The 17,295-nt window shown below is 46.5% G+C and overlaps 1 protein-coding gene across 2 annotated transcripts in view; it reads left to right on the forward strand.

Moving 5' to 3' along the window:
- Positions 1–17,295, forward strand: part of CSMD1 (CUB and Sushi multiple domains 1) — a 1,903,837-nt gene that overhangs the window by 1,830,592 nt on the left and 55,950 nt on the right. For both annotated transcript variants that reach the window (XM_082715632.1, XM_082715633.1), the window contains exon 52: positions 4,872–5,045. In XM_082715632.1, the coding sequence (XP_082571758.1) occupies positions 4,872–5,045 (174 nt within the window). The remainder of the gene's footprint in view (positions 1–4,871; positions 5,046–17,295) is intronic.

The following is a 17,295-nucleotide window of genomic DNA, read 5'->3' on the forward strand; positions in this document are numbered from 1 at the left end:
GTAGTAGAATACTTTGCAACTAAGTAAGTGCTTGATAAGCCCCAAGAAGTTCAAATGCTACTTAAGTTCTGACTTAAAATTAATTTAAAATGACACATTTGTAAGGCCGATTTGCCATTCTATAGTAGCATGGTCACAAAAGAAATACCAAGTCACTCTCTACATCCTAATGGAACTAAACCAAGAGAATTTTCAAGGGTGTCGTTTTTCTAATCTCTGCTGTAACTAAGGAGCTAACATTGTATTTATGTGTGATGTTGTTGGTCTGAGGTCCATCTTAGAATGTTGCTGTCCACAAGATCACCTGGACCTAACTGTTTCAGTTATCCTCTTGCTTAAGGACTTGGAGATGTCCTCTTTTGCTTGCCCAATTAGCTCCAGATGAAGGAGTGATCCTTGACTACCTTCTAAGAATATCTGTATTGAGTACAAAAGCAGTGCTTAGTCACCACTTTTTGAAGGGGCTGTGTTATCGTAACTCCAGGCTACCTGAGACCAAACCCAGGTGAAAAGAACAGGAGACCCAGTCCCACCTTGAAACTTTGAGCTTTGCAGTCACTCTCTTTCAGGAGAACCAACTTCCAGTGGTTACCCCTAAAGAGACAAGATCACCAGATTCAAGTTCCTTCTCCAGACTGTCGTGTAGCTCCCTAGCACAAGGACTACATCCAAGTGGGAGGCTATTGACTTCTTCTTGTTGCATTTCTTTGTTTGACTTATTGCTTTAAAAAGTGAAAATAATAGGGCGCCTGGGTGGCTCACTGGGTTAAGCCGCTGCCTTCGGCTCAGGTCATCTCAGGGCCCTGGGATCGAGTCCCGCATCTGGTCTCTCTCTGCTCAGCAGGGAGCCTGCTTCCTCCCCTCTCTCTCTCTCTGCCTGCCTCTCTGCCTACTTGTGATCTCTCTCTCTCTGTGTCAAATAAATAAAATCTTAAAAAAAAAAAGTAAAAAAAAATTTAAAAATTATCCAAGAAAAGAAAGAAAAATATTTATCACAGAAATCTGTAAAACAGGAAGAGACCATCTTTGCATTTTTAATTTTACACGTAACTCACAGAGAGCCTTGCACTGGGAGTTCATCATATTGTAGATATTTAGATATTCAGAAAACACAGCCTGGACTCTGGACTGTGGCTCCTTCCTAAGTGCTAATTTAGAGTTAAATTAGACCCGGATCAAATGAGGACGTAGGCGGGTGGGTCTTTGATAGCCTCCCATTTGTAACTGGGGGTGCACCTGGGTGATCATTACGTTTCTAAAATAAATTCGTTATTGGCCTCTGCCCCCTCCATTACCAGTGGGTTCACGCACACAGCAAGCACAAGGGAGTATGTGTCCACCCGCCTGCTCCGTCTGTCCTAGGAAACTGCAGAAAGAACGTTCTCCCTCCCTTCCATGAAGGAGCGGACGTTGACCATTCAGAGCAGCCTGAAGTTGAATTTTCCGATCACGGACTCACAAGTACTTGTCTGAGTGGCATTAAAGAACTCTCGGGGCGCGCTTGAGCCCAGGAGCAGGGGATGGCATGTGGGAATGTTTTCACTCCGAGCAAGGCCTTCTTGTCCACTCAGAGCCAGGCTTCTTGGCTTCCTTTCTCCAGGCCGAATACAATGACCTCAGACTGTGGTCTACAAGCCTGCCTTCGCACACTCACAAAGGATCATGTATCCTTTGACCTTTCTGCGTGACAAGCAGCCCCCCATACGTATGCACGCCACCTCCTGTGTCTGCTGTCCTTCTCTGTGTGTAGGCCTTTTCCAGAGAGAACATCGTTGGCAGTCCCTTCTCTTGACCTTGTGCTTTTGCCCCCTCACTAATATTAGCCAAAGTTCTGATAGCACTGCTGGCCTGGCAGGCATGAAAACCTTGTGTCACAATAGGATTTTTTTTTTCCAGAATTGGGGATTTCGATATGAAGGTACTCTTGGGACTGAAGTCCAGGGGAAGGGGAGACAGGTGGCTTGTCATTCCTGGGAAAGTGAGGGACCCCGCATGGACGGCACGTTGGCGCAGAGTGCGGGCAGGCGGGGCTCTCCAGCGGGTCCCCCTCTGTGTGCGATCCGCGCTCTGACCGCTCAGAGGCCGGGCTTTAGACTGGGGGCGTGAATATGTCTTTAATGGAAAGGGAGAAGGCAAACGATTCATTTTGAAAACTGGAGGGAGAAAAGAACGTGGAAATGAGGCATTACCTGGGGTGTTTGACAAACTGTGTGTGAGAGTGAGTGTGTGTGTGTGTGTGAGTGTGTTGGGGAGTTCTCCAGTTCAATCACAGTAGCTTTCCCAAATTAGTGCAGCCGTCCTCATTAGTGTACGGGTTTGCTGCCAGCGGAGACTGCGCCATCTGAAACCCCATTATCCAGCTGCTGAAAAGCTACAAGTTTGCTCCATTAGTTCTTCTTTACAGTCTAGTGAACCTTAGTGGAGGACAGACCTAAAATATGTGCGTTCCGGGATATTTCTAACAGAGGCAGAAAGAATGGTGCAGAAGCAGGGCAGAGCGAGCCTTGCTGCTGGGCGTCCGCGGAAGGCGCGGGGTGACCTCTGGGGTCATGCGCTCAGACCTCACGGCTGGTCAGCACTTTCCTGACCCTTGCAGAAGTTTCTAAACACCGTCCGGTTATACTAAGTGACTCCACGTGGGTCTTTAAATACCATAATTCAAGGTGAAGTTCATAGCATGTTTGGGAAAGGCTTAATGAAAAGTTCATAATAAATGTAAAAAAATAAATTATACAGGAATTCGTTAACATTTGGTACAGCACACATGTTAACAACGTTACTAAATGCATGAAACATAACGCCGTAAGAGTTCAGGGACCCCAGAAACCAGTAAACCAATAACCTTCTGCTCATGACCTCTTCTGGAGCTGAACGGCCAGAAAACCCGGTGAGCGATGCCCCCGGAACACACACCACCAGCCTGTGTCTGTCTGTGTGAAGCGGAAGTACAGTTATGACCCCTCCGAGTAAGGTCGGCCCGGTGCAGGAGACAGGTCTGAAGGCCACACCCGCAAACTCGTCTTCACTTGAACTGTCAGTAAAGGGGTCCACTGATGCAGCTCACAGCATGGGTCCCAGGTCTGCTTTGCCCTGGCTAACCCTGACTGAGCCCTGGTCCCATGCACGGTGTTGTTTTGCTTTTGCCGGTGTCCTCTCTCTGAATCCAGCGCACGGCTCTGGGCAGCAGGTGCTGCTGTCAGCCCTGGGGAGAAGAGCTAATGAGAGCCCAGAAGCTGGAGGAGATCTTGGCAGAGCTGGCGTTGAACCTGAGTAGCCTGAAGGCAGAATCTGTTCTTACTCACCGTCTTACCTTCTCTGATCTGTGTACTGTTCACAGGGACTCGGGAATTGTTGGCCACGTGCCACCTTTGCTCTGAGCCCCTTGTGCACGGTGACTCACTGAGTGCCGTGGGAGCTCTCTGTGCTCCTCTGAGGGTGGCCTTCAACGCCTTGGTGTGTGGGACACATGTAAGCCCCTGAAGAACCGTCGGCCTTGATGACCTTGTGGTTTCTTCTTTCCCTGAGATTCCACTGACCTTTTGTGCTCAAACGTCTCAGGGTTCCGAGTGCAGGGAGTTGGGTGGTGCCATAAGGATCAACAATGAAGGTGACCATTGACTGTATCTCCCCAACCCCGATCACCCTGTGCTTGAAAGTAGACCCTGTTAATGATCCTGCTGGGAAAGCAGGTGTTCATCGGGGGCTAATGGGACCCCAGCTACAACACCTGGAGGCCTGGATTTTGTATATTTTAGTTTTCAGGAAGGCTCAGGGGCCCCTGGGTGGCTCAGTCAGTTCAGCACATGCCTTTGGCTCAGGTCATGATCCCAGAGTCCTGGGATCGAGTCCCACATTGGGCTCCCCGCTCAGCAGGGACCCAGTTTCTCCCTCTGACCATCCCCCCCGCCATGGTTTCTCTGTCTCTATCTCTGTCAAATATATAAATAAAATCATTTTTTAAAAAAGAAAGAAATAAATAAAGAGAGACTCCACATGGCCACAAAGTCAGTATTTTTTTAAAGATTTTATTTATTTATTTGACAGACAGAGATCACAAGTAGTCAGAGAGGCAGGCAGAGAGAGGAGGAAGCAGGCTCCCTGCAGAGCAGAGATTCGGGGCTCGATCCCAGGATCCCAGGATCATGACCTGAGCCGAAGGCAGAGGCTTTAACCCACTGAGCCCCCCAGGCGCCCCACAGCCTGTGTGGAGCTCTCCGTCCCAGTGAGTCACGCGAGTCAGTGGAAGAAACGGTGAACGGAGGCCTTGCACTGGAGCAAGCGCGCTCAGTCGTGTGCCGCCCTCACTGGCCCGCGCAAGCTCACCCTCCTTCCCGCCTTCCTGCACTCCCAGGTCCAGTCACTGCCTGGCGGTTCTCCCGGCTGGGCCCCCAGGAGGGCAGGTGGGCAACCCACGCGTCTGACCAGCCTCCTTGTGAAATGATGTGTATACACCGCGCGGTTTTGGAATCCGCTCTAAATGCTCACATTTTCATTTCAAGGGTGTAAGAAGGAAAATTAAGCTTTCTATGTGGTTGACCTACCATCCCTAAGCAGATATCCCCGTCCCTAATAAATATTTTTACCAAAGATTCAGTCTTATTTATTTATTTGTAAGGTTTTATGTATTTATTTGACAGAGAGAGACACAGCGAGAGAGGGAACAGAAGCAAGGGGAGTGGGAGAGGGAGAAGCAGGCTTCCCGCTGGGCAGAGCCCGATGCAGGGCTCGATCCCAGGACCCTGGGATGATGTCTGGAGCCGAAAGCAGCTGCTTAATGACTGAACCACCCACACGCCCCTGATTTTGTCATTTTTAAGCAAAAGAATAATCTGTGGACTTGAAACAATTTTCACTTTTTTTTTTCCTTCCAGTGATCTCCTGTGGAAGCCTCTCCTTCCCCCCAAACGGTAACAAGATCGGCACACTGACGGTCTACGGGGCCACGGCCATATTTACGTGCAACACGGGCTACACCCTTGTGGGGTCTCATGTCAGAGAGTGCTTAGCCAACGGACTCTGGAGTGGCACGGAAACGCGATGTCTGGGTAAATTCATCTAGCCTCTGGCACGTCTTTCATTCACATAAGCCTTAAAAATTCAGTACGGTTGGGCAAAGCATGGCACTTCTTGCTGTAAATGTTCCCACTGAGCTACTAAATCCTCCCTCTGGTGTTAACACTCCACTTCACCCCGGGACTTCCTCTGTAAGGAGCTAAAGGGATTTTTTTTTTTTTAATCTGACCAATAAATGAAGGTCACATATTGCCTTAAGTGACTTAAACACTATTTTACAAAGTGCTGAGGACATCACTGCCCTTAATGTCGCCAGGATTTTAGGACACACAAACATGATATTCAGAAATACGATGCACTTTATCTTTTAAAACTTTTAAAAATATGTCAGTAAGTAGTAAGATCAGTCAGTGTTAAGTGCGATGAATTATTTCAGATGGAACAGTACATTTTCAGTGTGTACAGTAACTGGTTCTTCCTTTCACCCAAGATGAAAATTTGATGCATGCTTGTTTTAAAAAATTGAGTTGAAAATTTTATTCATTGGAAAAATCTTTTGTGAATAAACATAAGGAAATTGTTGAACAGGCAGCTTCAATGTATACTGATTTATAATGCTCCTGTAGGTCTCCAAGTAATTTGTAAAACATGTTAACTGCATTTCGCCCTTTCGACTTCTTTCTGGGATCTCAGTAATTTTGTAGTCACTCAAAAGCTATAGAAGCTGGACAGTTTAAGCCTCTGACTCTCTGTGGGCTGGAAATCACGTCAGAACCAAAGCAAGGACCAGTAAATTTTGAATAGTAAAAATCTGATCTTTTTACTTGAGGTGATTTGAAGAAATACTCAGGAAATTGGGGAGAAAAAAAAAAACAGAGATAATGAAACTAAATTAGTAATTCCAGAGAAAACCAGCAAAGGGAGTTTCTCACTGTTATCCAAAAAATGGTACCTGCTTTCTTGAAATCACTGTGACCCCTCCATGGAAGCTGCTAGCATTCTACTGTGTGTGTGCACGTATATTCTCGTTGGTGTGGTCAGTGTGGTTTTCCGTGGACGGCAGAGCCCCCTTGGACTCTGTGTGCTGCTTTGTATTCAGAGTTGCTAATGCTTCTGAGGTTATCTGTCCCCCTGACCGTTCTTCTGGGGTGTCTTGTTCATTGAACACCACCTCTTCAAGGCAGCTCGCGTTGGGGTCCGTCTTCTTGGTTCTCGTCTGTGACATCAACACCGTAGAGGGGAAGCAGGTAATCTAAAACATCTGCATTCCTGCTATGACTGTGATGATGGAGAGCAATGGCAATTTACATGTGATTAGGGCTGTATTACTGACGAAAATCTCATTAAGTAAGAGGGTTATTGTGGCCTTGGGGAGTTGGAGTGGCACGTCCAATTTCTGGAACTGTTCTATTAGGGAGCCTGCTGGAGTCTGATCCCAAACAAGCCTTCACCTTTCCTGTGGGATCTTCTGACTAAAGACTTTGAGGTAGTAAGGTTGGGCACATCCTGCATGGTTGGCCGGGACAGGGTGCCCAAAAGTGTGGCTTTGGTGTGATGCAGTATATCTTAGAAGCTTCTGGGAGAGGGAGTGTTCAGAAGGAATTTAAATTGGAAATGAAGAGCAAATGTATACTATATAAAATAGTATATAAAAATTAGCATTCTAGAACCTGGATCAGAATATAAGGAATATTGAAATTAGAAGAGACAGAGAATCTTAAAGAAAAACTACTTAAACAATATTAGATATGACACCGTCATGTCTTTTTATGAAGCAGTGAGTTTAGAATGGGTAATAAACTTAGTGTAAAGATGTTTAAAAGTCAGTAGATATGCTTTCACAATTACGACTGAGACTTGAAAGTTTAATTCATAATATAGGCCTGCCTTGGAGATATTGTGGATCTGGTTCCAGACCACCACGATAAAGCAAATATCACAATAAAGTGATCTAATGATTGTTTTGGTTTCCCATGCATATAGAGGTTGTGTTTACACTGTACTGTAGTCTATTAGTGTACAATAGCATTGTCTAAAAACAGTATATACCTTAATTTAAAAATACTTATCTGGGGCACCTGGGTGGCTCAGTGGGTTAAAGCCTCTGCCTTCGGCTCAGGTCATGATCTCAGGGTCCTGGGATCGAGTCCCGCATCTGGCTCTCTGCTCAGCAGGGAGCCTGCTTCCCCCCATCCTCTCTGCCTGCCTCTCTGCCTACTTGTGATCTGTCTGTCAAATAAATAAATAAATAAATAGCTTAGCTGCTCAAAAACAATAACTACCACCTGAGCTTTCAATGACTTGTCATCTTTTTGCTTGTGGAGGGTCTTGCCTCAGTGTTGGTGGCCGCTGGCTGATCAGGGTGTGGATGCTTACATCGGGATGGCTGCGGCAATTTCTTAAAATAAGAACATTGACGTTTGCTGCATTGATGGACTCTTCCTTTCACAGTTTGTTTGTAGCATAAAGTACTGTTTGATAGCCTTTACCCCCTGTAGAACTTTATTCAGACTGGAGTTAGACCTTCAAACCCTGCCACTGGGTATGTTTACGGAATGTTCTAAATCCTCGGTCGTCATTTCAACAGTCTTCCCAGCATCTTCACCAGGAATGGAGTCCATCTCAAGAGCCCACTTTCTGGGCTCCTGCACGAGAAGCAGCTTCTCGTCTGTCCAAGTGTGACCCCGAGAGCACAGCGGTGCAGCCCCGTCTGCAGGCTCCTCTTCGGATGCCCATTCTCCGGCCTCTTCCGCCCCGTCTGTGGGTCCCTCCTCCACCGAGTCTCGGACCCTCCAAGTCATCCGTGCGGGTTGGACTCCCTTCTTCCAACCTCCTCTTTGTGCTGATGTTCTGTCTCTTCCCAGGAATCACAGATGTTCTCAGTGGCATCTAGAATGGTGAATCATTTCTGGAAGGTTTTTACTTAGCCCAGATCCCTGAGAGGAATCACCATCTACAGCAGCTTTTTACTGTAATTCCTTCAGCGAGAAGACTTGAGAGTTGAAATGACTTCTTGATCACGGGCTGCAGGACGGACGCTGCATTAGTGGCGTGAAAACCACGTCACTCTCACGGTCCGTCTCCGTCAGAGCTCTTGGGTGACCAGGTGCCTTGTCAGCGAGCAGCAGTGTTTTGAAAGAAATCTTGTTCTCTGAGCATTTGGCCCCAACTGTGGGTTTACCATATTCAGTGAACCGTGTTGTAGACAGACGCACCGTCATCCAGGCCGTGTCAATCCGTGTGTAGGGCCCAGGCAGAGTAGATGGAGCGCGATGCCAAAGGACACTAGGATTTTCAGAATGGGACGTGCGCGCTGGGTTCCACTTAGAGTCACCGGCTGCATTAGCCCCTCACAGGGGAGCCGGCCTGTCCTTCGCAGCTCTGAAGCCGGGCATTGACTCGTCTCTGGCTGTGCAAGTCCGAGATGGCGTCGTCTCCCGACAGAAGGCTGTTTGGTCTACACCGGCAGTCCGTTGTTGAGTGCAGCCGCCTGCCTGAGTTCTCTGAGCTGGATCTCCTGGGTGACTTGCTGCAGCGTCTCCGTGGGCACCTCGGCCTCACCTGGTCCTTGCATCTTACAGAGTCGGCTTCTTTCCTTAATCCCACTAACACGCCTCTGCTGCTTCAGATGTTTCTTCCGCAGCTTCCTTACCCCTCTCAGCCTTCATAGAACTGAGAATCGGGCCTTGTTCTGGATCAGGCTTTGGCTTAAGGGAACATTGTAGCTGCTTTATTCTTCTGTCCAGATCACTCAACCTTTTCCACATAAGCAATAATAAGGCTGGTTCACATTATTATTATTATCACTTGTGTGCTCATTGGAGTAGCATTTTTAATTTTCTTCAAGGATTTTCATTTGCATTCACAATGTGGCCAACTGTTCAGCACGATAGGCCTCATGTCTTCCTCAGTAAGCGTAATCATTTCTCGGTTTTGATTCAAAGTGAGAGACATGTGACTCTTCCACTCACAGTCTTGGAGCTCACTGCAGAGTTATTACTCGGCCGATTTTGATATTGCTGTGCCTGAGGGAGCAGGGCGGCCGCAGGAGGGTGACAGGAGGGTGGCTGGTCAGTAGCGCGGTCAGCAGGCGCCCATGTCAGTGGAGTCCCCGTCGCAGGCGGGCATGGCTCCGTGTGCTGCAGCCCAGTGGCAGTGCTGAAAGCCGAGAGCCCTGGCCAGAACCGCCTAACAAACAGAACCCGAACGATGGTCAGAGTTGTTAAAATGAGACTTGGAGACATGAAGTGAGCAATTTCTTTTATTTTCTTTTTATTTTTTAAAGCTTTTATTTATTTATTTGAGAAAGCGGGGGAGGGGGGGCGGACCATCTTTCACCTCCGTGACCTTCACCTTGCTGCACTGGCTCACTGCCGCTGTGGCGCAGCGTGGCCAGCACACTGAGTTCCTTGGAGGACGTCTTGTGTAACCACCTTGGCTTCTTTGGGCAGTTTCCTATTTTCTTCTCATTGGAGCGATTTGTTTCTCAAAGTCAGAGTTTTGAGGGGTTGCTTCATTTAGAGGATGTCTCTTTTTTAAAGTTGAAGCCAGGGGATTATATCAATTATTTTCTGGATGTTTTGGAAAATATTCTTATTGGTTGTCTTCATTGTCATCATAAGTCATTTTCCCTGTCCAATTTATCCACATGGGGTCCAGAGGAACCTGAAAGTCACGTAAGGTCATTCTGCTTGGTAAAAAGCCAGATCCATCACCATAGGAAGGGACAGAGGAATAACTGAGATGACAAGAAATGGGAGAAAATACTGGCAAGACTGGTAAGCAAGAGGTCTGGGAGCAGCAGAGAATGGACAAGGCTAGCCGTGTGTAACAAAGGCAGAAAACCCCCTTTGATGGTGTGTGCTTTGGGGTGAGGTCTCATCTAGTCCCTGGGCTTGTTTAACTTCTAGTTGACCAGACAATTCTACCTTAGTGGTCAGAATTAGCCCATAGCCCATGGCCTTTTTTATTTCTTCTTGATTTTGAGAAATATAATTATTGGCAAAATAATATCATATTTGCTGAAATATACTATATTCCCTAATGTCCAGAAGTCTGTGTTCTATGGTCGAATTGCCTAGGTTTAAATTCCATTTGTGATACTATTGATTTTATAATGTTGGACAAATTCCTCATTGTTCTAAGTTATTTCTTATCTATAAATAAGAGTGATAAGCACTCCCCATACCTTCAGTTGAAGATTCAATAAAACTGAAAAATGCATTGTACATTTTTCATCATCATTAAACAATATCATTCAAACTATTACATCCAAGTGAGGCAGCGAGGTAATTTTTAGACTATGGTGGTATCCGCTGGCTAGTTTATCTCGTTCCTGTGCCAGACGAAGGACTGGTGCCTGGACTCCCTTGGTCCGTCCACTGTAGAATTTCCTCCAGCGCTGACTTTATGTCTGTTCTCCTGTTTCCCTCAGCTGCGTTTCTGTGGGTCCCAGGACGTCCGTTCTGGTTTTCTCCCTCATTCTGGACCATTCTAAGACTTTTGTTCATATCTTGGGTCAGATCGAGGAGCATAATAATATTAGCTGTGAGAGTGAAAATACATAATTAACAGCATATTCAGGATCTTTTCAATTTGAATGATAGATAAATCACATACAAAAATAATGGAATTAATGGAAAATTTCAGTCAAAGTGAAAAATAGGTACCTTCTCATGTACGTGATGGCAAGAAAATTAGGAAATCTTGGCACACAAGGAAGGACTTGGTGTTTTGGATAACAGAAGGTTCATAGGCACCCAGCCGTGCCAGAGGCTGATGACCAGGCCTCATGAACAGGTTCCACCCCCTTCTCTGTGTGTCTAGGAAGCCTACATCCAGAACGATGGTTTCACTTCAGTGAAATAATTTAAGTGTGGACGAGCAACTGGCATGGTCCTGAGGTAAAGGGTCTGGTAACCGTAAGAGTTGACAAATGTTTGAAAGACTCCTGATCATCAGTGTAGCAGAGGGAAAAGTTAGGAAGCAAATAACAGCTATTTTCAACTATTTTAGATGCTATTGAATGAAGATGGAGTAAACAAATTTTGGTCATTTTCTTTCTTTCTTTCTTTCTTTCTTTCTTTCTTTCTTTCTTTGTCTCTCTCTCTCTCTCTGTACACACACACACACACACATATACACACACACACACACACACACACACATCAGCCCTGATTGACACCAACCATAAGGACCTGAACTGAGATCTCCCAAGTTTTAATCAGGCCTCAGTTGGTAGGGACAGGAGAAGAAAAAAAAAAAAAAAAAAAAGGAAAGAAACAATAGTAAAATTAATTAAATGCATCTACCAAAAGCAGGGACCAGGCTTGCTAATGTCATTAGTGATGTCTAGTTCCATAATTTGTTTGTAATAGCAAGCAATGTGCAGAAAAATAGTTTTCAGGCCCCATATAAGAAATACCTTCCCTTTAATTATTTGTCGATGTGTTAGTTCTGCCCCAGAATGCAAAGAAGAGTTGGGCACTGCCTGCCTGGTAGGTTTTTACACAGGATCCTGCAGCCTCTGAGCTTACCGGAGTCCCTGTGGCTGGTGCTTGTTGTTATAATGCAGAATACTTTGATGAGAGCATTTTTCCAATCTGGGGGTGAGGTAGCTCATTGATCTTCATGGTTACTAGAAATGAGATGTTGCTTCTATTTCCTATGGGCCATGGACCATATTTCCAGTTGGAGCCCTGTGGTTATTTCCAGGGAGTTCCAGCAGGGAAGCCCGTGCCAGACTGGCCTGATGATCCGTGCCGCGGAAATGGCTCAGCACACGGACGGGCCGCACTTCCACAGCGTGAGGCCTGAGACTCCACCCGCACAAGGGCTGGGTTTCAGGAGATGAAGGGTGATCTTTGCCAAACATCCCGGCCTGAACCATGCTGTGCTGGAGCCTGCAGGTCTGAATTCTCTGCTGGAACCCTGGAGACAGGATCCCATGAGGGGCCGGACGACTCTGTGTGCAGACATCATGCCCACTAGACGCCATGGGAAGGGAGGCCCCTGTGCACCAGAGCATTTTTTTTTATAAAGTTTAGCCCACACTTAATTACCATTGTTCTATTACTACTGGGGTCTCCCCAGGCTCCACAAATTGCCAAGGACTTGTTCTAATTCACCATCTGTGCTGCGAGATGCTCCACATCTCCCTGGGCTGGAGAATTCAGCCGCGAGAGTACTGACCCCATGTCTACTCATCACATGCCTCATAATCCGTCAGGGAAGCCTGACGATCCCCTGGCTCCCTTAATTATTTTCTTCTGTTTATCTTCCCTGTGGTAGTTTGCACTGAACCCAGCAGAGGGCACACAGACTAGATGAGGTGGTGCGTCTGTAAGACAGGGCTCCTGCGGTAGGAACTGACATTAATCTTCTGATAACATTTACATCATTTAGATTATTTCACACATCATAAGGCATCATCTCCCTCACTTTGCCACCGTTTTAATGTGTGGCCTGTGAGATGTCAGTGATAGATGGAGATGTCTCTCACACAGAAGAGCGTGATCTGTTTTTTGTGTTCGATTGTTTTGCTAGTATTTGAAATACGTTTGCCTTGCTATATTAGAGTGACCTGTGAGCATATGAGTTCTTTGTACGGATAATGTCATGGTGACATTCGTATGGGTAAAATGACTAGATGACATGATTCAAAATAATATTGTTAGACCACATTTTTTTTCAGTTCTTAGAGAACAAAATGGGAACGTATTCTTCAAATGCCTGGTATTTTGTGATAGATCCATGTAAAATATTTTTACAGCTGATTATGGGAATGCTTAGTTCCATTATAGCACAAAGATGGTGTCAGAGTAGAAAGTTCATGGCCCCCGTCCATGGTCTTAGCTATACTATCTCCCATGTAAAATGAGGCCGTAGGACACCAGGGAAGGGAAAGTGTGGGAACAGCCCATGCTAATCGTCACGTGTTACGTATGCGCCATCAGAGGCTGGGGGAGAAATGTCCCGAGACCCTCGCGAGCCACAAGCACTTCTGTCTATATTTCTGAATATTTAACTATACTCACTTAATTCCTCAGGAAATATGCCGTAGGATGTAAAGGTTAATAGGATGCAAGTCTTCTTTTTTCAGGAATTTATAATCAGAGGAATAAATAAGATAAATACCAAATACCTTTGATAAAATCTGAGATGAATGAGTGGCCGCAGAGAGCACGTTAGGGCAGGAACGGGAGGGGCTGGTAGAGGCAGCGTCATGGAGGGAGCCACACCGAGGGACAGGAGGAGTCTCCACACGCAGAGGGGAGTTGATTCATCCAAGGAACAGAGACGCAGAGCCGTGCAGGAGGTGACCTAGATGCCACGGGGCTCTTGGTCTACCGGCACAGACCATGTCACGGGAAACAGTCCTTGTGGTCACAGGGCGATGAGGGTCTGCCCTCATACGGCAGCACAGTCAGGGACACGAGGCTATGTGCTCCCACAGACTCGGCCTCTAGGGGATGCTGGAGCAAGACCTGCTCTCAGAGCTCATGATCTAACAGTGGCGCTAAGTGGGCGAGAAAAATCATGGTTTTGCTTGCTGAATTCACAACACCACGAAACAGCAAAAATCCAGAAGTATGGATAGTATAAATGCATGGTAATAGAAATAGACTCTCCTATTTCAGGGAAACCTAAAATAAGGGAGATTTTTTTTTTAATCTTTTACATTTCTTTTCAGTGTACCAGAATTCATTGTTTATGCACCACACCCAGTGCTCCATGCAATCCGTGCCCTCCTTAATACCACCACCAGGCTCACCCAGCTTCCCGCCCCCCGCCCCTCCCAAACACTCAGATTGCTTTTCAGAATCCATAGTCTGAGTCAGAGTGCATAGATGTATTCTAGGCAGACAAGTTTGGGAAGGAAATTTAAGGCATAGTGGGAAGTGACGGAGTGATTGTTTGGGGGGTACACAGAAAGGGACGGATGAAGAATTTCTGGAAGCCCCAGAGCCTACCCAAATCCTGAAATTTTATTTACATTAAGCATGGCTTAATTAAATAATTGCCCTTGACTAAGACGTGTCAACAAAGATTTGATGCACATTTTTTTGTGGTGTGTGGCGGACCCTCCTTTGATGTACTAATGCACGAAGTGCTCTTTGGCCCATGCAAGTGCCGTACTGGGTCACCAACGGAAATACGTGTGTGCTGACCCAGGTGCCACATGTTCTCTTACTCAGGCAAAGTTGCTGAGCACTGTCCCTAGAAGTCACACTTGCAGAAGATAAGAATTTTCTCTGCCAGTATTCAGATGTGTTCCTTTAATATGTACAGATCTGAAGATTTAAATGCATCCATCCAGTGCTGTTTAATGCCAGCTGGTTTTCCCTGCATTTAAGTGAATCAGAGCCACCTGACATTTCGTGACTGCTAATACTCAAGAAGAGCTTATAAACAGGCTTTGGAATCCACTGTCAAATAACCTTGCCCTTAGCCCAAAGCCAGTGTTAGTACGTGGAATGGACAGAATGAAACAAATTGCGTGTATAATTTGTATAGAATTATATTAGGTCCCGGCCATTTATAATGATTATTTTATTTTCAGCAATGAGTACCAATAATCACAAAGCTGTGATTTGTGCAAAGGTTGAATATTTGTTTTGTAGATTTTCAAAAAATGTATACCTGTATTCTGTTTTAATCCCCAGGTCAATATTAGCATTAGTGCAGATACAAGCCGACACAGAGAAAAGGTGACCTTACAGTAGTGAGCTCTAAGTATGGGGGGCAGCCGGCTGTGTGTGTGCGTGTGTGTGTGTGACCCCATGGGAGGAGAGTGATCCAGCTTAGTTCCTGCTAACGCATGATTCCATGCCAAAGAATGCAGGGCTCCAGGTCTGTGCATGGCACACCTTCACCATGGAAGATATCGTGTCCAACATTTCTTTTTCCTTTTCTGTTTTTATAGAGAGAGAAAAGCAGAAAGAGCGGGGTCGGGGTGGAGGGCCAGAAGGAGAGGGAGAGGGAGAGATCTGCAAACAGACTCCGTGCCCCGCGCAGAGCCTGACCTGGGGCTCAGTCTCACAACCCTGAGATCACGATTGGAACCAAAATCGGGAGTCGGACCTTTAACCACCTGAGCCACCCAGGCGCCCCCGGTGTCCCACATTTCTGCTTGGTAGATTGGGTTTCTATGGAATAAAAGAAAACACAGAACTTTGTTAAATTTCCAAATCCCAGAATCCATTTCTACAATCCCACGAGCGTGTGTAATTGTGGAAGAGCTAACATACTTCACTTGAAAGGACTCCAAAGTTGGAAGTGTTCAGCTTCTGCCTGTGTCGTGATATTAAGGTCAGTCTGCCCTCTGACACCCGAGGCCCAGGGTCTGTCAGTCAGAGAAGCCCCGTCTGTTTCTGGGAGGTTATTTTCAGGAGGTTACAGGGTGAGACGTGGATCATGACACATGCTGAGAAGCTAAGCAGTACCCACAGCCTCTGTCTGGAGATGGCTCCTGCTCCGCATCCACATTCCAGAGAGCCAGGATAGAATCCTTGCCCAAACGGAAGGCACCCGCTTCATTCACCAGTGCGTGTTCAGAAGATCCACTCTGCCAGGAACAAGCTCAGGAAACCACCTCTGTCCTCTCAGAAATCTTGGACAAGAACTGCTAAAATGTAGAATTTAGATGGACTTGAAATACCTGTTTGGTGGGGGTGTTTCCTGCTGCAGGCTGCAGGGTAGTGTGTAGAACCTCCCTTACCGACCTGCGTGGTCCCCGTGTGCTGGCCCCTGAGATGTCAGACAGCAACCTGGGTTCCTGGGGAGTGTGGCCACTTCCCAGCCGTGGAGTCCTACCTCCAGCCCAGTTTGTAGGGAACATTGACCCAGGGGGACACCAAGAAGCAAAGCCAGCCCCTCTGACAACAAGGCACTCCTGTCCCTGCCTTGTGAGCTCTGACGTCAACTGGCAGCTTCAGTCGACTTTGCTCCCAGTCTGTTTTAGTTAAATTTGTTTGGCAGATTTTTATCCCTCCTAATCCAACTTCAGAGAAAGATTATGAAAAGCAATTATCTTTTTGATATTAGAGCATCTAACCAAAATATATATCTACAGTAACAGTTTATACATGAAAACAGCAACGTAGCTCTCATTCTGCAGAGAGCAGCATGCACTTCCGAGGCAGTGATGGTCTGAGCTCGTGGTAAGAAGCGCCGGCTGTTAAACAAGGGGAAACATCCAGATTCCTCCGACCTGGCTCATTCTTCGACAGAACAAATGGAATCTCAGCAGTGTTGGGGTTTCGTGGACCTCCTTGTCCATCATTCCGTTTGTCTTTACAGACCAATTTGAATGACCTCTTTTATGTCATAGCTTGTGGGGTACAGAGACACACCGGACCTCAGAGCTGGGCAGTAGCCGGTCTGGCACTGAATTCTTGATTCTCCCGATGATTCAGAATCTGTTTTCAGAGTTGGTGAACCCCCCCTGCAGAGTCGTACCCAGTGTGCACGTGGGGAAAAGGCAGATGGCCAGACGCAGGGAGAAGTGGAACCGCTCCTCCACGTTTGAAGCAGAAGGAAATCTGGTCGTTTCTTCAGGCCGTGGCTCTACACTTCTCTCTCTTCTGAATGACAAACCATATGAAATTGCAGTTTTCTTAGCATTGTGCCTCCCTCAGCCTGCTGTCAGTCGGTGGCATCGGGGTCAGCTTAGTGGCCGATTACGAGGCTCATTCGTAGGACTGACATAAAACAAGGCCAGCTCAGGCTCCTCTCTCCCAGCGACTCCTGTCTACGCGTCACTGAAAGCACTTCCAACCAGCACTTCTCAAGAACTGACGTCCTGGTGTGATTCTACTGGCCACAGAATTGTCTGTTAAAAAGAGAAAAATAAGTTCCGTGATCCGTGTTTAAACTGAAGCCAAATGAAACAAAATAGAAATGAAGAAAAACACCAACAACACGGAACCTTGGGGCCATGGCATGGGGCTTCCTGTATGATCACAGTGTCTCAATGAGTCGATATTTTGTTCTGAAATACGTAGGGCTGCCCTCATTTCAATTACGTGTTATATTCTGCTGTTGATGGATTTTCTTATCCTTTGCTCTTGTTTATACTCTGTGGACCTGCGATAACTAAACCCATCCCAGTCGTGGCAGGCGCATGGAGTCAAGTACGGTGCGCACGGCTCCGAAGCTGAGAAGGCGAAAGACGATACCCTTGTAGTAAATGGACCATTTGGCCATATAACTCCATATTCTTCATACTTGAACAGAGACGGAAACGTAAATAGAATTTCTCATTTCAGCAACTAGACTGCC

The sequence above is a fragment of the Mustela nivalis genome, assembly GCF_964662115.1.
Source record: "Mustela nivalis genome assembly, chromosome: 20".
NCBI lineage: Eukaryota > Metazoa > Chordata > Mammalia > Carnivora > Mustelidae > Mustela > Mustela nivalis.